The sequence below is a fragment of the Corythoichthys intestinalis genome, chromosome 2, assembly GCF_030265065.1.
Source record: "Corythoichthys intestinalis isolate RoL2023-P3 chromosome 2, ASM3026506v1, whole genome shotgun sequence".
Lineage (NCBI taxonomy): Eukaryota > Metazoa > Chordata > Actinopteri > Syngnathiformes > Syngnathidae > Corythoichthys > Corythoichthys intestinalis.
Window position 1 is genome coordinate 60,146,087 of NC_080396.1, and position 24,755 is coordinate 60,170,841.

Genomic DNA, 24,755 nt, shown 5'->3' on the forward strand with positions numbered 1-24,755 from the left:
CGCGCATCGATGTGCACATGCAGGTGTTCGCCCAGAATGGTTGACCCGAACCTTTCTATTGAATATAAGAAAAGGGGTTTTTTGGTGTTGTCTCAGTTAAAATGTCAGGGCTCTGTGTCCTCATCAGGGCATTGGTGGTGCATGCATGTAGTAGAAGAGTAGTTTAAATTAACTCTAAAAATCCAGTATAAACCCTCTAAGATTCTTGTATGGGCCATATGCAATGATATTTTCATAAATTAATGTGGGCCAATAAAAACGGGGCAACTGGCCGCAGTTGGCCCACAAACTGTAGTTTGGACACCCCTGATCTAACGCAATAAGAAATACAAAGCAATTTTGAGTTTGTTTGTTTTTTAGGTTTTTTTGCGGGGGGTGGATTTTACTGTCTGAAATTTTATTGAAAACTATTCTTTGAAGGAAAAAAAACTACATATCTTAAATATGACAATCAATGTTTATTCATTCAATTCTGCCATTTTATGCAGTGCTATTTCATTCTTAACGTAAAAAATAAGTTGCGGCTCCTTTTGTTTGATTTCCTACGACGGCTCTTCGAGCAAAAGTTTGTCGACCACTGGCCTAGCCTAGGTCAAATAATGACATTTGGGTTTGTTTACAGTTTCAATTTTTGCCATTTCGGTGAAAGGATCTTTTGAATATTTTACTGCTTTTAACATGAAAGCTTTTACCGGAAGCGTTCTGTGTTCTCGTTTGTGTGTGTGACGTAAGAGTAACCACCGTCGCTGATTGGCTAGCAGCGAAATTTTAAACATACACGCGCCCGACCGTTGCGGTAAAGACGGAACTGCGAGGTGGTCGGTCGCTGCTGGTAGTTGTTAAAAAAAAGAGAAGGATATCACACGAGCGGAATTCAAGTTTGCTGTCGGAAATTCGTGAGCTTACTCTGAAAACCGTTGGTAAGTATTACTTGCAATGTGAAGGTTCGAGTAGCTCAGCTTCGACTCATAAACTTACGAGCGGAACTGCCGTTATCTTTACTGAATGGGGCCGAAAACACGCTGATTTAATAAAATAACTGTTACTTTCAGAAAATGCACATAGAACATTTTTGTTTGACTGCATTCAAAGAAAGCTAGTTTTCTCTGTGACATTTTAATTTCGGTTTATTCATGATGTAGTTAAAGTAAAAGATGAAACTCGATTTGAAGAAGACATGTGGAACAGCAGACTGTGTAATCTTAAATGTCTACCTCCGCTTCGCTTGACCTTTTGCGTTATTTAAATGTCACAAAAGGGCATCAGTTAAAAGAGCCCACAAGAAGACGTTAACAGAAAATAGGGGAGATCAACATGGTACCCTCAGGCTCAAATGACTACTGAGTAACCTGCCGACCTTTCCTTTCCTGAAATTATTTGAAAGTATAACTACTTGCAGAGTTTTATAGAGCTAAAGTATTTCATCTTTAACAGATGCAGTCTGCCAGTCTAATAATTTTCTTCACGATGCCCTCAGCCACTTTGGTCACCTGAACTTGTAGCCTACAAAGCCGGGGGGGGGTCGGCTCTCAAGCAGTAGCAATGTGTGGTTGCAGGTTCCAGTGCATAATGACCATCATTTAAACATCGTTTTTTCCCTGTCTTGTTATCTCAGGTTATTAAAAAATGAACATAGTTATATTGAGCAAATAGGTTATTTAAGAAGAATTTGAAGTTTGTCATAAACTTTTGTTTTGTGATCTATACTCGTCTCAGAACATATTTAAATTACTAATTGCGTGCCATTTCTACCTCTGGACCGTTTCTCTCAAGCTTGTCAGTGTAATGAAAGGTAAAACTCTTTCTCTTTTTCAAGTTTGACAAAAAACACCATGGAGAACGCCGTGCTGAACCTCCAGAGTTTATACGAGAAGATGCGGTCGCAAGTTGAACTTCTCAACGAGGGTGTGGAACCAAGTGAGTTGCGCTTTTCTTCTTGAGCTTCACTATGGCAGTGTTTACAAGACAGGTCATGATGTTCAGTTTTTTTATTTCTCAGTTCCAGAGAATCTTTGAGTGTTTTGGGCTCCTTTCACTATTTTAGCACCTGTAACTTTTAGCAAGCATGACTGATAGTTTGTTGCCTTTTTGATGACTCATAGGTTGGGTGATATGAACGAGATCTGTATTGGATTAAACAAAAATGTATACATGTAACATTGAGGGAGGGCTGAATTTACAAGCAACGTTAACATAGCTTAAAGCAACACTTTTCAACCTTTGTAAAATGTTTTCATAACATTTGGCATTAGACATGTGCCGATTACCCGTTTCAAGGTATACTGTGGTATACTCAGGATCGTTATCAGTCTCCTGCAGAGCTTGCTGATGAGCTGATCATTTGATTCAGATTCGTTAAAGGAGGGAGACATGGAAAACAAGCTGGATAGCGGCTCTCGAGGACCAGGGTTGCAGACCGCTGGCCTAAACCCGCAACCACAGCTCAACATTAATATTAATTATAATAGTAATACATTTTATTTGAAGGCGCCTTTCTGGCACTCAAGGTCGCCTTACAATCATTTAAAAAAATAATTCGACAAATTAAAGACTAAAAACTGTAAAAATTATTAAGTATAGAACGTTCAAAACAATGAAAATACTAATGTATGAAAATAATTAGCAGACCAGTAAAACACAAAGAAATCAGGGATTATTATGGATATGTGAGTCTGAACAGGTGAGTTTTGAGTTTGGATTGAAAAAGGGGGGAGTGAGTCCGTGTTCCTGAGGTCGGGTGGTAGTGAATTCCAAAGCACCACGGTGCTGAGGTGAGCGGGGGGTTTGGGGGGGGGGGGGGGCAAGTGTATGGAGGTGGAGGACCTAAGGGCAAGGGAGGGAACTGTAGTATGGAGGAGGTCGGACAGTTAGGGAGGGGTAGGTTGTGGATGGCCTTGAATGTGAGGAGAACTTTGAACTGGATGCGGAAGTGGACCGGGAGTCAATGGAGCTGGCGGAGAACTGGAGTGATGTGGTGGATGAATGGGGTACGGGTTATAATGCGAGCGGCTGAGTTCTGGACCAGTTGCAGTTTATGGAGGGTCTTTTGACTGAGGCCAAAGAGGAGGAAGTTGCAGTAATCCAGGGGGGAAGTGACAAGACTATGAACCAGGATGGCAGCAGAAAGGAGGGTGGGGCGAAGGCGGTTGATGGTGTGTAGGTGAACGTGGGCAATCCAGGTATTATTATTGATGTGTGAATGAAAAGAGAGTGTACTGTCCAGGATGACACCAAGGCTCTTAACTTGGGGTGGGGGCAGGGGGAAGAAACAGTAGAATTGTAGATGGTGAGGGGATGGCGATGGTATTTGGATATGGTGGATTTAGAGCCGATGAGTTGTTTTACGGGGACTAAAACCCCCTGAGAAAAGGTAACCGTAACGTAGGATTACCCCCCCCCCCCCAAAAAGGAAGTAAATATTATTTTGTATAAAATATATTTGTATAATGTAAATATATATTGTATACTTCGCATATACTGTAAAGTACGGGATTTAAATCTGTTTACAGTAATTACTGTCCTTATGCAGTCACTCAAATTTGGCACACATCCTGGATGTCGTGGCAGTCCACTAACAAGCATGTAGCGGAGATATGACACTTTATTTGTGCGGATAAAAAAGTACAAATTCCCTTTAAGATGTTGAAGGTTTGTAGCTGGCTTTGGGTGCTGTCAAAGCAGGTAAAAATGGAGAGAGGTACCGCTTAATATCGCCTCGGTGGTGTTTGGTGGTACTCCATTTCTGGGTAAAAGTTTTCCGCGGGAGGTTTTGGAGTCTTGTAGCAGGCTTTGAGTGCTCTAAACGCGGGTAAAAAAAATAGTCCTGGAGGTGTTTGGTAAGATACAGTGCTCCATTTTCGGGTTTTAAAAAAAATGTTAAAAAGGTTACAATTCCCCCGGATATTGTGGAGTTTTTGTAGTGGGCTTGTGTTGCGCTATAAGAATGACGCAACAGGAATAAAGTGTGGAGAGTACAAATCAAGGCAACAGTTTACGAAATCCACTTTTCATCAAATTAGGTGCCAATTATCGGTAATAATCTGTATCGGTCCTGAAAAAACCATATCGGTCGATCTCTATTTAAAACAGTTCAAATAATGTACAAAGCACACAAAAACCTAATCTGCCACAACACTGTATTTAAAAACTGTTTGAAATCAGTGTTTCTCTGATTTAAGGGTCAAAAACACCTATAAAATAAAACTAAAGACAAAAACAAAGCAAATGTGTCTAGGTATATTACATTGTAAATTTGTTGTTGAATGACATACCTATAGAAGAAAGATACTGTTAACTGAACAAAATGATTAGCCTTTGAAGTGTATTTTTTTTCCATTCAAAAACTGCTTGAAGTTACTGTTTTGTGTTACATGTTCAGTGAAATCAAACAATCGAAGGCCTGCTGATTCACTGACGTGCAATAACAAACACTGATTTTCACTGCCAGATGATGATAATGGCGAAATGCTTTCATGCAATTAGTTCAACAAGGGTTACAGAACAACCCAGAATACAGGGAGTGCACAGGACGCTTCGCACAAAGGCAACTCTTTGAAGTTCCAAAAACTGCGCATCTCTCTGCCAGGTTTCATTCGCATGGCTCAAAACTTTGAAGACTGCCGGCGCAAGTGGCTGATGGCGGAAGGAAATCTGGAATCCTGCAAGGAGATTCTCACCAAAACTGAGACAGAGAGAAGTTCCTTGGAGGTCAAACTGAAGCATGCCCGCAATCAAGTGGATATAGAGATTCGGCGCAGGCAGAAAGCAGAAGCTGACTGTGAAAATCTGGTTCGTATTGAACATTTGTTATCAATGTCTACTATCATGGTCTTGTATGAATGGCATTTATTTCACAATCTGTTTTTTGCAGGACCGTCAGATCCAGTTAATAAGGGATCTTCTAATTAGCGAGGGCTCTTCAAACAGCATCCAGCTTAGTGCAGAGCAGCGCTCTGCTCTGGCCTTCCTCAACACAAACAGCCAGGGAGCGGCCACTCTGAATACAAGCCGAAGGTAGTACACAGTAAAACATCTTGTCATTTGTTTGTATGTGAGAACCTCTAGATGCCTGGGGCTGAGTTGAAAAGTGTTTTCACTTGAACGCAGTTGGCATTTGGCACAAAATTGCACCTTTTTCAACATTTACATATCAGGTCAACAGATACAATCCTGTTTTTAAGTAAAAGTCACTAAAGACTGTGATTTGGCTCTTCATTTTCTTTGTAAGCAAATATCTTGAAAGTAAGTTTTATGTATTTTGCAATGTTTCCATATTACATATCGTCACCCTCTTAAAATAATTCCCAGTCATTTTTTCCAATATTTCAATAATAATTTCAAAAATTTTCATCAATATAAAGAATTTAGCAAATGTTTCATTTTTTTTGTATGTTGAATAAAATAATTACTGTATTTTTCCATATATTTTGTTAATGTTAATTAAACCTATACATTTATTTAAAAAAAAAAAACAACAATAAATAAGAATTTAATAAATTAAAAACAATAAGTGCAGTATATTGACGCACTCATGTGCTAATTTGGTGCACACGCCAAAAATAGACTACCGGTAATTCATTGGTGGTGCCTCTTTTTAGTCCGAAAAATATGGTAGGCGTATTATTTTACGAAGTCGTAGTTATGCAAATAAAGAATTATAATGAGCAGGTAGTCTTCTTAGAAATTAGAATCATAATTTAGTCTAAGATCATTTAAAATCTTAAAGGACGGTCTGAGTACTGTGATTTACTCTATAACCACATTGAAATGTTTCTAGGCCATTATGAGAAATGATAAAACCACTAAACTAAGCTAAACTAAGTTTTTCTAAAATTTGCTTAGAAACCGGTCTAAACTTGAATTCACTATTATGCCAAAATTTTCCATTCCATTACTGTTTTTGATGTTTTGCCTTTTTACGAAAATAATTTTACTTTTTCTAGACTGACCACCATAGACGAGTCTGGTTCCATCTTGTCAGATATCAGCTATGACAAAACCGATGACTCCCTTGTAAGTTTTCCACTTAACGTGCATGCTAAGCACACCTTTTTGTCATTAAGTCATGTACAATTGACCTGTAATAGGATTGGGACTCGACCACTGTGAGGCCAGTCCGACTCAGGAGGCGACAAAAGCGGGTATGTGAGGCACTTGGGTGTGGGGCCTCCACCGGAAGTATTTGTCATCTTTGCCCATAATTAGCTGGGATAGGCTCCAGCACTACGTGACCCTTGTGAGGATAAACTAAACTGAAGGGGAGTGAATGACAAAATCATAAAAGATATATTTTTCTTGTATTTCAGCGCTCATCTAGACATCATGTGGACGGCCCTTCTAAAAGAACTCGACCAACAGGCATGATACAGGAGCGGGTAAAACTTTTTACATGTTTGAATGATCATTCGTCTCTGCATCTAAATTGTAACTCATGTAGTTCGAGTGTAATAAATTTCATCTTGTTTGCCTGACAGACCAATGAGAGCCTCGTGACCACCACCACCGTGACTGTTCCAGCCGATGGCGGACCCGTTGAGGCAGTTTCTACCATTGAGACGATTCCATATTGGACCCGTAGCAAGAGAAGAACTGGTATATAGAGACAGTTTCACTGTGGCCTTCCTTCTCTATAAATCCATAAATACAGACGTATTCCATTAACTACTGCTGTATGCTCAAATTTACATAATGGTTATAGTTCATTACAAGTGTGCATGCTTCGTATTACTTATGATTTGAATTCATTTCATCATATCGCCATCCTCTTTACACATTTTTTAACTCGTTATTGAACGCATGCACCACTCTGTTACCTTATTCGGTTGAGTTTTGAATATATCAGGGCTCATTATATTTGTCCATCATAGCTGCTATGGAGTGGGACTCCGAATCTGTCACGTCTGAGGATGTTTTCAAACAGCCCGTCGACCCGGTGGCCGAGAAAAAAAATGAGCCATGCACGCCGCAGAAAACCAAAGGTGTTCGTCAGCATGAGTTTGTCTCCAAAACGGTAAGAATTCTTGGATCGATCAACATTTTTTAAACTATTAGACTTTATTTCCCTTCCTTTGGTTTTCTCTCCCAGTTTTTATTTGTTACCGACTGACCACAGAAAACCGGAGATATGATCCTCAGGAAAAAAATAATACAACAAAAATATAAGCATTTACTTACAATGTTACTCATTACTTGAGAACCCTTTTCACCAAAGTCGCACCTGAGTATAAGTCGCACCAGCCCAAAAACGCGCAGTGAAGAGGAAAAATAAACATATAAGCCGCACCGGAGTATAAGTCTCATATTTGGGGGAAATTTACTTGATAAAATCCAGCACATACAACAGATATGTCATCTTGAAAAGAAATTTAAAATAAAAATACAATAGATAACAACATGCTGAATAAGTGTACAGTATGATAATGTTACATGATGCATGAACAACGAAATGTGAACGTGGCCGGTATGTTAACGTAACATGGCTATTAAGAGTTATTCAGATAACTATAGCATATAGAACATGCTAACAAGTTTACCAAACCATCAGTGTCACCCCCAAACACCAAAATAACATGTGAAATGATATAATAATGTGTTAAGTTTCACACATAAGTCGCTCCAGAGTATAAGTCGCACACACAGTCAAACTATGAAAAACACTGCGATTTATAGTCAGAAAAATACGGTGCATGAGTACATTTTTTTCTGACGACTACTTTTACTTGAGTAATATTATTTTGAAAAAAACATACTTGAGTAAATTTTTTGTCTACTCTACCCACCTATGTTTTTTGCTTTAATTGACAGAAGAATCTTATTGAACTCAGTGTCAGTTTTCACCTTACTCGCATCATTTTATGGCTTTTGCAGGTCATAAAACCAGAGTCCTGCGTGCCTTGTGGGAAGAGAATCAAGTTTGGCAAGGTAGCACTGAGGTGCTGTGACTGCCGAGTGGTTTCTCACCCAGAGTGTCGGGACCGATGCCCTCTGCCATGCATACCCAACCTTGGAAGTACACCTGTGAAAATTGGGGAGGTGAGACATACCGTATTGGCCCGAATATAAGACGGCCCTGATTATAAGACGACCCCCTCTTTTTCAAGACTCAAGTTTGAAAAAAGACTTTTGAACACCAAATTAATTTTTATACAGAAAATAATTACAGTACATCCGAAACAAATGATTATAACAATATATTTGAAAGAAAAAGCCTGAGAGAAAAATTTTGCCTCATTCAAATCTTAATATCTTAACATTTAAATATGTAAACTAAAGTGCAATCACATTCGTAAATGAATGGCTTCTGGTTTTTGAAATGTAAATAAACCAATCTATTATGATAAAACAACAAAATGGCAATAAGTGCATTAACCATCAAAGAGAAGTTTTAACTGTAACTGTAGTCTTGAAACAAATCTGAATAAGGAAAAACATTGCAATAAAATAATGCAAACTGGTTATACTTGAGCGTAGCCGAGATCTGTCATGACAGAACATCGCTTCAATGATATCTAGCGCCGTGAATGGGGAGAGTAGCTGAGATCTGTCATTACAGAACATCGCTTCAATGATATCTGGCGCCATCTAGCGTCGTGAATGGGTATAATGTCTAGACCGCGAATATAAGACGACCCCCTCTTTTCCAGTCTTATTTCAATGCAAAAAACACAGTCTTATATTCGGGCCAATACGTTTTTTTTTTTTTTTTTTTTTAAATTTAAGTTAAGCGCTCTCAAACCATTGCATATTTATTTTGGTCAATGGTCAAATCTTACAGTGATAATTGCAGGTCCTTGGTTGAAACGAAGCATTTAAATGTCTTTGTTTTGTCCAGGGTGTGCTTGCAGACTACGTCCCAGACGTTTCACCAAAAATTCCCCTTCTTGTTGTCCACTGCATCGGTGAAATTGAACAACGAGGAATGAACGAGGTATGGGGTCATTTCCTTTTCTAATGTTAATCTGCACACGTGGGTTACATCCCTGTTGCTTGTGTCTGACCACTTTTCTGAAACCATCTATTAGGTACTATACTCATTAGGGGTGTGCCATCTTAGGCACTCCACGATTCGATTTGATTACGATTCAGGGTGCTACGATTCGATTATTAAACGATGATAACGGTATTGACGATGATCAATGTTATCACGATTATCGATGCATTGTACATTACTAATTAATAAAGTAGCCAAACGTATGTCCATTATTTATTTAAAATATTCTAATGATTCAACAGGAACGATGGAAACATGCCCTTACAACAAAAAGCTGCCCTTAAGCTGCTTTTTTTTAATTTATTTATTTATATTATTTTTTTTTTTTACAAGAAAGTGCAAAAACATTAACTATTTTAAGGGCAGTACTTAGTTCTCTCAACAATGCAATCAAATTTACACAGGTGGAATGAATTCCACATTTTCTGGAAACAAAGTGTCTTTAGAAATAAGACTTCTTTTAACCAATATATTTTATTTTCAGATTTCTGTACTATTTCGCATGTTTGCAGTGTTACCGCTGTACTTAATCACGGTTTTACACGTTCTGCATATGAAATACACGTTAGCGATTTAGCTAATTAGCTTAGCGCTCGGCGCTAACTGTTAACATCTCAAAAACAACAACAATAAAGGCTAAACAGTACAAGAGGGTTCGTGTAGTCACCTCTTACAGACCCTACCCACGTGACGTCACAACTCCGCTCTCCTGACTGGTGCCGCCCAATTGTCCGTCAACACATCGTGTTTACCTGTTACGGCTACGTACATTCCTCCTATTTACGGCGTGTTTTTCTGCTCGTTAACATTAATAATCAAAATGGTGAAGGCGTGTGTGGCGGTCGGTTGCAATAACAGAGAAGATAGACGGAGAGACTTGAAGTTCTACCGGATTCCGAGAGACCTGGAGAGGAGAGAGCGAGATGGGCTGCTGCAATTCGACGAGAAAACTGGGCTCCAAACGATTACCACAGATTATGTAGTAGTCATTTTATATCTGGTAAGATGCATTTAATATATATTTAGAGGGTTTTGTGCTGACAACCACAATTAAGATCATTGCTAGGCTAATCGCCGACAACATACATGTATGTATGTAGTGAGAGTGCTATCGCTAAACATATAAACATTAAAAGCCCTAGCTCCGTTGACAAATGACATGAAATACATTAGACTTGACAGTGGATGTTAGCAAGAACAAAAGATTTTGAATTGAAAATTTCGTAACTCACCTTTCCAAGCACAAGACAGATTCCTGCGGAATTTTCGTGGACGAGGACCTGTTTCACCCAACCAGCAACGAAGTATTTATAAGCCTCCAAGCTCTTAAAGTTTTTCAAACTTTCGTGAGAATAGGCTGATTTTGTGTGGACAAGATAGTTGTACATATCAGGGTAGCTAGCAGATGTCAGGCAAATACGGCGGAGACAGCGGGTCGAAAAACATCGATTTAGGCATCAAATATGGATCTGGCGAATGGATAAACTGAAGCTTTTCCACATAACGCCTTTTATGCAACGCATCAAGTGAGTTTACGGCATCCGAAAGCACCGGGTCTTCCATGAAATGCATTATAAATTGCTCGATCAATTGAGACCATTGATAATACAGACACAAAATGACGGACAAGGGGGCGGAACAATACAGCGAGCACGTGATTTTGTGACGTCGGTGGGTATGGTCTATAGACGCACACGGGTCTTAGCAACACACTCAGGACGTTTTTCAATTGACATGACTTGAAACTACTGCTGGTATCTCTCTTCCTCTCACCGCTCTAAATAATAACTTGTGCACATACGTGCGACCGCTGGGTACCTGCCTGTCTCATACACAAATTTATTTTCCAGTCTTTTGAAAAGAAGTAAATCTCTCGCTCAGTAACCGGCAGCATCCATCATAACGTTGTGCATGCGTCCGTTTAAGGTGTCTGGGCGGCAGACGTGTCTTGAATTTCATTCCGCTGCGAGCAGCTGTCATAAAGTTATTAGAGAAAATCACCGTGTTTGAACCTTTATGAATCGTAATTGAATCGTCACATATTGTAAATTCACGATTCATCTAATAATAGATTTTTTGGGGAACTCCCTTACATCTTCAATTTGCCTTGCTGTGTTCCAATTACAGTGATTCCTTGTTTTTCGTGGTTAATGGGGACAAGAACCCGCCGTGATAAGTGTGATAAGTGTTAAATGTATTCAGATTTAGCATTGCAAGTAGATGCATACAAGACATGTTTTTCACTTCTTTTTTTTTTTTTTTTTGTAGAGCTGTCCCGACTAGTCGACATATTCGATGTCATCGATGACGTAAATGCGTCGACAAGCACAACATCCCGTCAATGGTTAATGAAGGGTTAAAAAAATATATGCGTGGAAATTTGAGAATTGCAGACGCTCTGTATGCAATAAGGGGAAAGTGGCACAAAGCCAAAAAAGCGCACCAGTGTGGCCAAAACATTGACTTATTTTAACAAAACTAAGGAGGGTACACTGTTGTGTTCTGTCTCTTTAATGCCAAGCTTGGCTGCACGTCGGCCGTGAATGAACACTTAAAGCGCCGTCACTCAGTTGTAATTTTGGAAGACTACAGGAGACAACAGGCTGGCAGATTGTAACTTTATCTAAGTAACGACACTTTTATTGAGGTTGCCAAGCCTGTTGCGATATGCAATAAGTCCATTTATCGCACGGGAAATAAAAATGAGGGTGGTAATTTTCACGGCTGCGTTTTATCGCAGAGTGCATGCGTGCATGGATACATTTCTGCATGCCTGTTGATGGCATATGAGACTCCAGTTATTTTCACAGATGTTTATTGGTCATCAACACACTGTAGAATTAAAGTTCAGACATACATAGTAAAGCAGGGCGGTAAACCGAAAATTTACCGTCACCGAAATTCTTCACGATGACCGACGTAAATTTGACCCTGTCGTTAAATTCAGTAATTTAATAAAACAAGAAAATATAATCTTTTTATCGCGCTTTGACGCCGTGTTGTTCGGCTATGTTCATTCCCCTTTAAGAAAGCAGACAGTGTGCTTATGTATTGAGTCACGTGGTTTTCAGGAAGCCAATCAAACAGAAGCCCGGTAGGCTAACGCTAGCGGCTAACGCTACAAGTAAACGGGATGGAGTTGGGCTTGAGTTAGCTTCGCCAAACTTTCACCCAACATTAAGTAAACTCTTGGCAGGTTCCAGACGGGCTTTCACCCGCTGTCCTCCCTGGTTCTCACGATATCAGGAGAGGATGCTTTCAGCGCTTTCTTCTGGTAGCCAAGCCACAGGCTAACGCTAGCGGCTAACAACTGCTACAAATGAACGTGAAAGAGTCGGACAGCGGCTCTAACGTTGTCGAAACGGCTGAAATGAATGAGTGGACTGGGCACGGACTTCATGTAGCAATCATCATGTCGCGTTATTTGGCATCTCTGTGTGATTTCTCTGAAAGCTTTCATGATGGTAAAGCACTCAGCTTAAAGTATAATCCAACAGTGAAGCCTATATATAATATGACAGTTTAATGGCCACAGCTATTTTTCTGTATGTGTTTGCTTTATTCTGCCATCATAAAACCTTAAATGTTTCATTGGCATCAGAGCAATACAGATTTAATCTGCTTGTGTCTAGAATTCTTGCTGTTAACAAGATTTTTTTTAATACTTAATGTTTAGACTGCAAGTGCAATTGTGAAATTGAAAGCTGGTTAAATAAATTTAATGAGAAACGGTTAATTTGTATTCCATGCATTGATTCAAATTTTCAAATTATATAACAGTCTGCTTGGGCGAATTTATCATCATTCATCGTTATCGAGGTAAATCTGCTCAATTTATCGTGATATGTACTTAAGGCCATATCGCCCAGCCCTAATACATAGTAAGGAAACACATCTATATTCAACACTGTAAAAATTAGCATTGCTACAATGAGGCTAGGGGGGGGGGGGGAGACAATCTACTTTAGCCTGCTATAAAACATTGGCAGTCTTCTCCAAAACGCCTACTTGCAGTTAAAAGGTGACACTTCAAACATGAAAAACCGCTGGTTAACAGCATTTGTAAACGAAAAAATAAAGGAAAAAAATATTCTTAACGACAACACACACATGCAATGACGAAGTGCTTTTTTTGCTGAGTGTAAAACTTACGGTTAGTGGTTTAGTTAACATATTTCCAGTGAACATTTAAAAATAAAAGCACGTCATGTTTGTCATATAAATAACAATTTCTGGAGTTAATCCCACATACTTCAGAATTCAGATTCTACACCAAGAATAGCTTTAAAATGACACCCTTCATGAAAAACCTGATTGGCAATGAATAATTATTATAATACCATTATATATATATACAGTAGTAGTATACTATAATATTAATGCTAGATTTTTTTTATTTTAAGAATTGTTTTGAATCATGTTGGAAAGGTGAAGTCAGTGTTCTCAATCTGCTTACATTCCATTCTTTTGCATTAGTTAATGCTATCAGCATTTGACCTCATTGTTTATTTGTGATTTATTATTGTTAATTTACGTGTTTATTTGTACTTTCTTGAAGAAATCAAGTGTTCCAAAATGTTTTTTGTGAATTAATAAGTGTCATCAAAAATTTCATTGCTAAATTTGTAAAGAAAAAAAAAATTATAACATTAGTCGACTGATTGTAAAAATAGTCTGCTGACTAATCGGGACAAAAATAGTCGTTTGGGACAGCCCTACTCCCCCCACCCCCCAACCCCACCCCAAAGTATAATTACAAAAAAACTTGTGTACAGTGGGGCAAATACTGTAAGTATTTACTCAACCACTAATTGTGGAAGTTCTCACACTTGAAAATATTAGAGAGGCCTATAATTGTCAACATTGGTAAACCTCAACCATGAGTGACAATGTGGGGGGAAAAAAAACAAACAAACAGAAAATCACATTGTTTGATTTTTAAAGAATGTATTTGCAAATCATGGTGGAAAATAAGTATTTGGTCCATACCAAAAGTTCATCTCACTACTTTGTTATGTACGCTTTTTTGGCAATAACGGAGGCCAAACGTTTTCTGTAACTCTTCACAAGCTTTTCACACACTGTTGCTGGTATTTTGGCCCATTCCTCCATGCAGATCTCCTCTAGAGCAGTGATGTTTTGGGGCAATCGTTGGGCAACACGGACTTTGAACTCCCTCCTCGCCCCATGGCGTCAAAATGATAACAAGAACGGTGAGCAAAAATCCCAGAACCACACGGGGGGACCTAGTGAATGACCTACAGAGAGCTGGAACCACAGTAACAAAGGCTACTATCAGTAACACAATGCGCCGCCAGGGACTCAAATCCTGCACTGCCAGACATGTGCCCCTGCTGAAGCCAGTACACATCCAGGCCCGTCTGCGGTTCGCTAGAGAGCATTTGGATGATCCAGAAGAGGACTGGGAGAATGTGTTATGGTCAGATGAAACCAAAATAGAACTTTTTGGTAGAAACACAGGTTCTCTTGTTTGGAGGAAAAAGAACGCTGAACTGCAGTATACCCACGGTGAAGCATGGGGGTGGAAACATCATGCTTTGGGGCTGTTTTTCTGCAAAGGGACCTGGACGACTGATCTGTGTAAAGGAAAGAATGAATGGGGCCGTGTATCGAGAGATTTTGAGTGAAAATCTCCTTCCATCAGCAAGGGCATTGAAGAGTGACGTGGACACACAGCCAGGGCAACAAAGGAGTGGCTTCGTAAGAAGCATTTCAAGGTCCTGGAGTGGCCTAGCCAGTCTCCAGGTCTCAACCCCATAGAAAATCTGCGAAGGGAGTTGAAAGTCCATGTTGCCCAACGACAGCCCCAAAACATCACTAATCTAGAGGAGATCTGTATGGACTAATGGGTCAAAATACCAGCAACAGTGTGTGAAAAGCTTGTGAAGTTACAGAAAATGTTTGGCCTCCGTTATTGCCAACAAAGGGTACATAACAAAGTATTGAGATGAACTTTTGGTATTGACCAAATACTTTTTTTTTTACCATGATTTGCAAATTATTTAAAAATCAAACAATGTGATTTTTTTTTTTTTTTTTTTTTTCCCCACATTCTGTCTCATGGTTGAGGTTTAACCATCTTGACAATTACAGGACTCTCTAATATTTTCAAGTGGGAGAACTTGCACAATTAGTGGTTGACTAAATACTTATTTGCCCCACTGTATATGTGTGTGTGTGTATATATTCATATAAATATATATACAGTATTAATAAATAGTTTTTAAGCATTTCAAATGTGATAATTATCATAAGTTTTTAGAATGTTACTGTCCCACTGAATGTTTAAACAAGAATAACGTAGAAAAATGTTTGTCTTTATAAAGTGCTTAATTGAGTGAGTCCACTCAAATCCGCTAAAGCTGCTCACTTACAAACATTAAGTTGCCACAGCAACTGTTTAACGGTTAAACGATGATTGACGCATGCAGCGCTTTGAAGTTTCGGCTTCCAAGCGTCTCTGGCAATATCAAACCTTAACGTCTGTCAATCATCGTTAACTTTAATAAGCAACTGCAGTGCAGTGCCAGACCAAGAAAAGCGGCAAGCGCGAGAGTGAGAGACTACTTGATTGTATTGGGACATCTCTGTAAAATAATGTTTTTTTTTTTTTTTTTTTTTAATTGAAAAATGAAAGGTTTGAAGCGCGAAGTAGCGAGGTATCACTGTACTGTAAACCTAAGACAAAAAATTTTTTTCACTCTCTCAGGCTGGACTGTACCGACTGTCTGGTGCTGAACGCACAGTAAAGGAGCTGAAGGAGAAGTTTCTCCGTGGAAAAACTGTTCCTGTGTTGAGCAAAGTGGAAGACATTCACGCCATCACTGGCCTTCTCAAGCAGTTCCTGCGCAACCTGAAGGAACCTCTGCTCACCTTCCACCTGAATCGTCAATTCATGGAAGCAGCCGGTAGCGAGTTAGCTAGTGGAATCTTGAAACTGACATTTTGTAGCAACCAGAGAGCTGTCAAATTGTTAGACAAGAAAAATGGAGTGGGCACTTAAAATGCCCTTAAAATCCTCCATATTTAATTCAATCTGGAAAAACAATTGTTTACTACTTCATTAGTACAATTTCAGTGGAGTGCTTTGGTACAGCTGTAACAATTGTTAAAGTGCTATAGTAATAAGTTTGAGTTGAACATGGCTTTTCTTGTTGTTTCAGAGGCTTCAGATGATGACAACAGCATCGCCTTAATGTACCAAACTGTGGGTCTGCTGCCACATGCTAACAGAGATACTCTGGCCTTCCTGATCCTGCATCTTCAGAGGTCAGCAGTTGTCATCTGATACAGTATATATTTTGATTTATTTCACTGTTTTAAGAACAGTGCTCACTGTGTGACTTTATTTTCAGAGTGGCTAAGAGTTTGGACACAAAGATGGACGTCAGTAACCTGGCTCGGGTCTTTGGTCCCACAATTGTGGGTCATGCCGTTCCTACCCCAGACCCCATGACCATTCTACAGGATACAAAACGGCAACCAAAGGTATGTTTGCTGTAGAGCTTAGAGCAGGTGTGGGCAAACCGGTTCTCGAGGGCCGCAGTGGGTCCTGGTCTTTGTTCCAACTGATTCAGCACACACAGTATAACCAATGAGGTTTCAGTGGAAACAAGGAGCACCTGACTGCAATCAACTGATTGCACTTGTAAGAAACCAGATTGGTGAAAGGCTGTCCTCATGATAGGTATGGACAAAAACCCGCACCCACTGCGGCCTTTTGTGGAATAGTTTGCCCACCCCTGGCTTATAGCTTGAGCCCGAATCCGACCCAACCCGGGTCGGGCCCAAAATGTAAAATATTTTCGTTCGTGTCTGCACGGACTACTCTCTGGCCAACTTTTTTTCAATAAATATATATTAATATATTTATACTAAAACGATGTATGGATATTAAACTAAGGAATACTTGTTATAAAATAAATAATTTGGATGAAACGGAGAAGGCGCTGTGCATGCCTGCGCATGTAAACACTGTGGCCCCGCCCTCTTTTTAATCTTCCCCTCCTGTCCTGGCGCCCTCCGCAAGTCTGCATCCTGTTAGCAGGATGAAGCCGAAAGAAGTGGAAAAACAAACTAAAGACAGGGAATTGAAAAGATAAACGTACTGCGGTAGGAGTGGGGTATGGAAAGGCTTCAAATTGATTGTTGAAGCTGCTATACGGAAACCTGTGTCTGCTTCGCTGAATGTAAACGAATGTGGCGGTTTGCTCAAACAAGAAATATATTTAACAAACTTTTCCATCATTATTTTGTTGTGTAAATGCATTTCTAATGATCATAAAAATATGTAGACTATTTAAACATTGAGAAAACTTGAGGTTTTTTTTCTGCCAACTCGAAGAGATTAAAGTAAATGTCAAATCCACTATCTGCCTGATAGAACAGACACACAAATGTAAAATGTATAAATGCTTATTGGAAATCCATCTTAGTCTCGTTTAAAGGCCAAATGTGAAGTAAGGTTCGCCAACCATGTTTTTTGAATAATATCAATGGCTAAACAATTATAAGCATATTTTCGTTTTTTTTTAATGCAACCCTTCCAGATTCTTTGTTTAACCCATAGCAACGCCGTTGACAACGAAAATGCTTTTCTTCGACAATCTTTGGAAATCTTCGAAATTGACGTCACACCGAGAACTGCGAGGAAAGTCCGCCATACACACAGTTTTGTTGCATTGCTTCTCGGTAAGATGCCACGGCGGTGTGTGGCGATGTATTGTTTTCAATCTAAGGAAAAGTTGTATGAGTGGCTGGAGGATAGCAGGGCACGTAAATGGACATCTTTTGTTCGCACTAAGCGAATGAATTTCACGCCATCATCGAGTAGTGTTCTCTGCTGCAAACTCTTCGAAGATGCCTGCTTCCTCAACCGGTCTGCTTATGATTAAGGATTTGCCAAAAAGTAAGTGTGATTTTTGGATAGATGACTGAGGACTTTGTCAAAGCAGAGCTGCCAACTGTTGTGGAATGAACAGTAGAAGCTAGCGACGTTAGCCGAAAGCTAACTTGTGGCAATCCCCGATCATAGTTGTTGTTGTGTTCGCTAGGTTAAGCGTGTTTAAATTGTGCGTCATCTACAATCTTGTCCGAAAGGGTTAATCCACTGTCAATCGAGAAAGGGGTGTGGATGTGCAAATAAGCGGGTCGGCTTCGCGGTAATTCACGGTCAAGTTGCCGTAAGAGACACACACCACAGGTGAGTTTGTGCACATTTATTTGTATTTGTATTATGTATTTCCACCTTCATGCTTCAAGCATTGCATTGCTTTTGGACGGTTCAGCATTTATTTCACGGTGATCGCATGATAGCCTTCTAGTTTGTGTTTTACGAGAGCCGCTGACAGGTGACAGCTGACAACTAGCGTGTTGGTTTAGCGTACCCATTGAGTCAATCTCGCAGCGAATCATGGGAAATGTAGTCTCGGGACAACATTGAAGTGGTGCTTTGTAATCTGTTCGCTTGTGTGAAAAAAACTACGTTTTCTCACGCCATTAGACGCCACTTCTACAAGCTCTATCTATCGCTCCGCACAGCCTGCCGAGAACCCCAAGCTGTGTTCGCACTGTTAGCTCCATGTGTTAATGGTGAATGGAAAGAAACAAAGTTGTCAGCACGTCGTGTGTTCGATACCTTTGTCAACAAAAAGCTCATAACAAGACAGTATGCACGATCCGTTTAAGAGACGCTGGGACTGGAGAGCTGTGAATAGTAGGAGGCGAGGGGGTGAGATGAGCGAGAAGCAAAACTTCGCGGTCGAATGTGGCGGCAGTCCGCTATTATTTTGTTTTCTTATTGTTGCCACAATAAAGTGGAGAAAGCCATCAATGACTCATCTCCTTCTTTCCCCCCAACGTTTTTGTATCATTATTTTATATGCACGAGAGCTGCTGGATCTGCCAAAATGAACATGAAGTCTGATTATTATTTTTTTTTAAACAATGTCATCAGAAAGACAAAAACATAAAATTATGTGCAAATGCCTGCATCTTCAAATCATAAAAATAATAACAGCCTATATCCTACCAATCTTGTAATCTCGATGGGTCTTGTCTCCATTCCATGTCAGGTAGTCTAGGCGCACTGTTTGCATCTTGATTAGCGTCTGGCTAATACATGTTAGGTCCAACATAAAATTCCAACCTCCTCTTCTTCCTCCAACTCTTCAAAAACTTGGATCTCCTCCCTTGCGCTCGATCTATCGCTTATATCGCTGTTTGAATCATTGTTTGAAGGGCTTTGTATGGCGGTCGTATGGAGCGCTGCCATCGCTGTTCTCGGTGTGACGTATCACTTCTGGGTTCCTCCCCTTTCAGGCTCGAATTTCGGAAACGCGATTATTTTGTCAAATATACAACGTATAAATTATTTTTTCATGCTTTATTTGTTGGACAATGTTTAATTACTTTAATTGTGACCCTATTTGGCATGTTATGAAATTACTTCACATTTGGTCTTTAACTGGGAGAGTTCGTTACAAAAGACCGGCTTTAATTTGCTATCATTATGCACAGGCATCGTCACAAATGTGATCACACAAAACGTAACCACACATCACATCCCTGCATTTCCTCCTTCTGAGTCTTCACAAATAAAACATAAAATTTCAGGTTTTTTTCGGGCTCGGGCCTACAATTAAAACCTAAAATTTCTGTTTTTTTCGGGCTCGGGCCGACAAATAAAACATAAAATTTCAGGTTTTTTGGGGGTAGCTCGGGCCCGCAAATCAAGTTAATTGATCGGATTGGGTCGGGCTTTTTATACCCGCAGGCCGGGTTGGTCTGGATTTTTTTAGGCCCGATCTAAGCTCTAGTTGGCTGTCTAACAGGGCATGTACTGGTACGATAAAGAAAGAATTTGCTTCTATAACCTTGGTTGCCAGTTTAGCAGTTTTATATGAATATTTGTGTTGAAAGTGCCCAGAATGTCATTTTAGTTGGTACTTTTCTGGTCTTTCTGCAACTCCAATTCTCATTAATATGCAGCAGACGAGTTGTAATCTGAATATTAAATATTTAAATTTCAACTCTTTGCTTTGATTGGCCGTTGGTGGGAAGCTGGTAAGTGTTGGCAATGTGTGTGATGATTCTGACACATCGCGGAGGAGGCAACTACAATTGTTCTTCAATGACACCAGGCTTCGCTAATTCACAATTATACAAAAATATTCACTCACTTGACTAGCCCTTCCCCGAGTTGTGCGTGCTTGGAGCTAAATCTTAGTCAAGAGTTCAAGATTTGCCAGGATTTCCAGGTTCCAAAATGCTTAGCTATTGGTTACTTCTACGTAAAGAAAACATTCGATCACTTGACGCCAACATACTCTCATGTTGCGTCAAGGCTGGAGGTCATTGTCACAGTACAGACTTCCAGAAAGGATGCACAGAAGATTTAAAAGAAAAAAAATGGGGAAAACTTCCAGACTGCTTTGTCAGTGCTCATCGCTCCCAAGACTATTAAGTGGGAAAGGGAGGATGAACAAGGCAGTTACTAGTCTAACAATGTGTAGTGTGACGCCACACCCTGGTCAATTTCAGAACCTACAGTTTTCAGAGTAATTATAATTACCAAACTAATTGCAATCAAATAAAAAAACTACATGGATAACACACTTCAACCAGGGCACACTCCCATTTTTACCCATTTTATGGATGAAACAGTTTAAAATATTAGAACTTGCAAGTTCAAGACAAGCGATAGTCTACTTTATTTAGCTTTAGAAGAATTCAAGCCCACAATTCTTGGCCGTGGTACACAGTACTCTCTTCTCAGGTCGTGGAGCGTCTACTGGAACTGCCAGCGAGTTACTGGGCCCAGTACGTGAAGTCCGAAAATGAGATTCCGCGCTCGGATCACCTGATTTTCCAGAACTCAAACTGCTACACTCCTGAAAGAGGTGAGTGTCAGAAAAGTCGCAATCAGTCTCAAGGAAGAGCTGTTCTAGTCTTGAATGTTGTTTCTGTCCCAGTGACTTTGCTCGGCCCCCTGACGACTCCGGAGCAGCAATTGAATAAAACCCCGTCCTCCAGCTCACTGTCGCAGCGCTTCAAGTCCTCGCTGACACCCAGGTAAGTGCCTGGCCTGGTGACTATTACATCTCAAGTTGTCCTCTGCAGCTACTCACAAGATCAGCCATTAATCCTGTGCTGAATTCTAATTCTTTTTTTTTTTTTTTTTTTAACTTTGGATTCCCATTTACATTCCAAGCAAGGCATATCTAATATGGCTATTGATAGAAAACGCAATAATCCACGTGGATAGATGCTCAAATATTAGCAAGAATCATTTTAAATTATTTGGTTATTAAATTGATTTATTTTCGAAATAGGATAAATACAAAGGTGATTATGGAACTTTTTTTCCCCCCAACTTTTACAGGGTAGCAGGCGGGTTCTTAAAATGTGTAAAAATGTCTTAAATCCAATAGTTTGAATTTAAGGCCTCAAGATTTCTCAAATTCTCCTAAAATCTCATAAAAGTTCTTAAATCTGTTTTTGAAAGGTCTTAAAAACCGATTGATGTAACTTTTATTTGGAACATGCATAAACTTCAATCTCGCGTATGTTTCAATTTTTGAAACATACTACAAAGCGGAACTGCTTTTTCTGAGTTAGTCTTTTTTTTTATGTCTGTTTTTTGCCTTTATTGATGTGAAATGGGTCTTAAACTGTACTCAATATGGTCTTTAAAAAGTCTTAAATTCGTCCTGTTGAAACCTGCAGAGACAGTTTTATTAATCAAACGAAATTAAAACATATGCAAAAAATGAAGAGAAAAAAAAGATTAATTAAAAAAAAAACTGTCAGTGTGGTTAATGTGTGAGTCCATGAAATAGTTCCTTAAACCTGACTGGCGTCATCTCAATGAGGTGTGTCTCCTCTGACCGAAATACTTTAATAGGCCACAGACTTCATAATGATATTGACGGGACGCGGGGCCGATTAATAGGGGGCCTGCATTGTTGGTGTGGCCGTCAAAGCTGACCGAGTGGAATCACAGATAAAGAGCTTTTTTCGTTTAAAATTATTGTGAATAAATGCTTAAATCCTTAAATTCTTTGTAGATATGGACGTAAAACAGTCTCGCGTCTTGGTTAAAAGCAAAGAAAAAAAAACAAAGTGCAGTTAGCATTTATTTTACGTAAATATGCCGAAGTACAATGCTAGTCTGTTAGTCAATGTGGTGGCCGCCTTATGTAAACAGAGCTTTTCCGGTGAAAATTCTTGTGAATAAATGCTTGATTCCCTGAATTCTTTTTAGATATGGACGTAAAACAGTCTCAATTCTTTGTTGAAAAAGAGCAGAAAAACGGGCAGTTAGCATTTGTTTTACATAAATATGTCGAAGTACGATGCTAGTCTGTCAGTCAAAGTGGTGGCAGCCTTACAACAAAGAGCTTTTTACGTTGAAAATTCTTGTGACTAAATGCTTAAATCCCCGAATTATTTATAGATATGAATGTAAAAGTCTCAATTATTCGTTTAAAGAGCAATAAAAAAAAAAAAACGGGCAGTTAGCCTTTGTTTTACGTAAATATGTAAAATAAAGAATGATGCTATTCTGTTAGACAATGTGGCAGCAGCCTTACAACAAAGAGCTTTTTATGTTTAAAATACTTGTGGAAAATGAAAAATATAATTATTACCTTCAATCCTCGAAGAAGTTACTCCTGAGACAATCCTTCCTGTTTGTATGCGGTACAGCTTTTGTACTTTTTCAACGTAAATCCGGCATTGGATCGCTGCATGTGTCACTGTGAATAACTGAAGCGGATTGTGGGATGGCCCCCTACTTGAAAGCGTGGCGCATTGAAAGTTGAATCTGACCTGTCAATATCATTATGAAGTCCATGAATAGGCTAATCTGAAAAATGTAGGCAGCAGTTACATAGTAGCGTGTACATATTATCGTTAGCCTTTTTCATCAATTCATCTTCTGAACCATTTATCTTCACATGGGTCGCGGGGGTGCTGGAGCCTATCCCAGATAACAACAGGCAGGAGGCAGGGTACACCCTGAAGTGGTTGGTAGCCAGTTGCAGTAACGTTAACCTAATGCTATCAATTTGGTTTACTCACTTTAGTGACACTGAGTGGGCACAATTAAAGCTACCAATATGTGATGCAATGTTAGTGGGCCATCAATATGCAGTATATTGAACTTCGTTTTAACTTCAACCACACAGAAATGAGATGTGAAGAGTCCAGCTATAGACTTCCTGCAGCTTTCCAGTTGCTATCGCTGTTAGCCGATGTTCTCCCAGACGCATAGCTACGACTTTCCGCTATAGCCAGTAGCAGCTCGTCTGACAAAGATCTGCGGGGTTTGAAAATGTCAGCGCATACGCGGCGTATTAACAATTAAACAAAACCCCAAAAAATCATTTGAAGAATTGGTGGGCCGCTGAATGTAGCGTAAACACTGAGACAATTATTTTCCTTATTATTGTCACACCTGTAATATGTTACTTACCTCACAAAGACTGAACCGATTTCATTCTACAATATTCTAATAAGAAAAAGCATTGACTGCTTAACAACTAGCAGTATCTGCATTTACGCTGCGTTCACATAAACAATTGTATGGTCTGCTTTTGCTGTAATTTGCATTCCACACAGCCTCATAGATTCCATATTTAAAAGACACCTGATTCCAATACAGTCTTGTGCGTATTTTCACATTTTTCTACTTGGGAGCAAAACATCTGAATTGTCACCTAAGCCACATGAGTAAATTCGGCTGTGACTGTCAACTCAAAATGGATTGTCTCAGTCAGAGTTGGTTTTAAGCAGGTGGTGGTACCATCTTGCCCCCATTTTGTTTGGAAGCCCTCTTTTAAAGCTTCACCTTAAATTGAAAGTCAATTAAACGGTTACTTTGGACTTACCCTTTTTTATCCATTACTTTTTTTCCCTCCAGATTCGGGAGCAAGAGCAAGTCGGCAGCTGCACTTCCTCAAGGGAAGTTCTTTCAGTCTCCACTCCTGAAATAATCCAGATCAATTTATTCTGCACATGCAACACTCATTGTTTTTCATGTCTCACGTTAGGAGATATACATTGGTTGTTTTATCTGTTTGAAAATCACTTGTTGTTATTGTTGTATTTTTATTTTTACATCAGACCAAGTGCCAGTGTTCTGCTCCCGTTGTTTGATAAATGTACTTGTTTGAAGTATGGAAAGTGACCCACATCGACCTGCCCCAACAATATAGCAACAATTTGCACAGTATGAATTGCAAGAGCTGCATCACACATTCTGCCCCAATAAAAACCAGGTTCAGTTGTGATTGCAAACAGTTTCTAATTATATCTTTTGGGTCTTTTGTATCTGAGATAACCAAAATTTGTATTCATATCTGATCAGGTCACCCAAAACAACCTGGTTCATATGTAAAATACAGCTCCTGTTGGACATACTGATTAGTCGAAGTAGTCCTAATGTGGCTAGTTTGTGATCCCCCCCCCCCCCCCCCCCTTCCATCATTTCTGTAGACCACTTTTTCAACTCATGTGTCACTCAGAAGTTGAAAAGTATGTTTAGACATTTCATTATTGAAGGTACTCCTTCCTGTTTTAGGTTAACTGCAGTTCAGTGTTGATGTACTTTTTCACTTAATAAAATATACGATTTCTCACATTTATGCTTGATGCTCTCAGTGTGTGTTCATCTTAACTTCAGACTGGGAAGTACAAAACTTAACTATGCAACTTGCGTATGAAGGATTGTCCAACTAAATAT

General features: G+C 39.5%; 1 protein-coding gene across 1 annotated transcript; it reads left to right on the top strand.

Moving 5' to 3' along the window:
- The first annotated feature begins 771 nt into the window (after nucleotides 1-771).
- racgap1 (Rac GTPase activating protein 1) lies at nucleotides 772-24,644 on the top strand. Its single transcript, XM_057829260.1, has 17 exons — nucleotides 772-920; nucleotides 1,817-1,917; nucleotides 4,586-4,788; nucleotides 4,871-5,013; nucleotides 5,943-6,012; nucleotides 6,087-6,140; nucleotides 6,306-6,374; nucleotides 6,474-6,591; nucleotides 6,867-7,009; nucleotides 7,867-8,031; nucleotides 8,831-8,926; nucleotides 15,720-15,918; nucleotides 16,174-16,279; nucleotides 16,366-16,498; nucleotides 20,787-20,910; nucleotides 20,983-21,082; nucleotides 23,934-24,644. The coding sequence occupies exons 2-17, from the start codon at nucleotides 1,833-1,835 to the stop codon at nucleotides 24,004-24,006; spliced, it is 1,881 nt and encodes a 626-aa protein (XP_057685243.1). The 5' UTR covers nucleotides 772-920; nucleotides 1,817-1,832; the 3' UTR covers nucleotides 24,007-24,644.
- The last annotated feature ends 111 nt before the right edge of the window (nucleotides 24,645-24,755 follow it).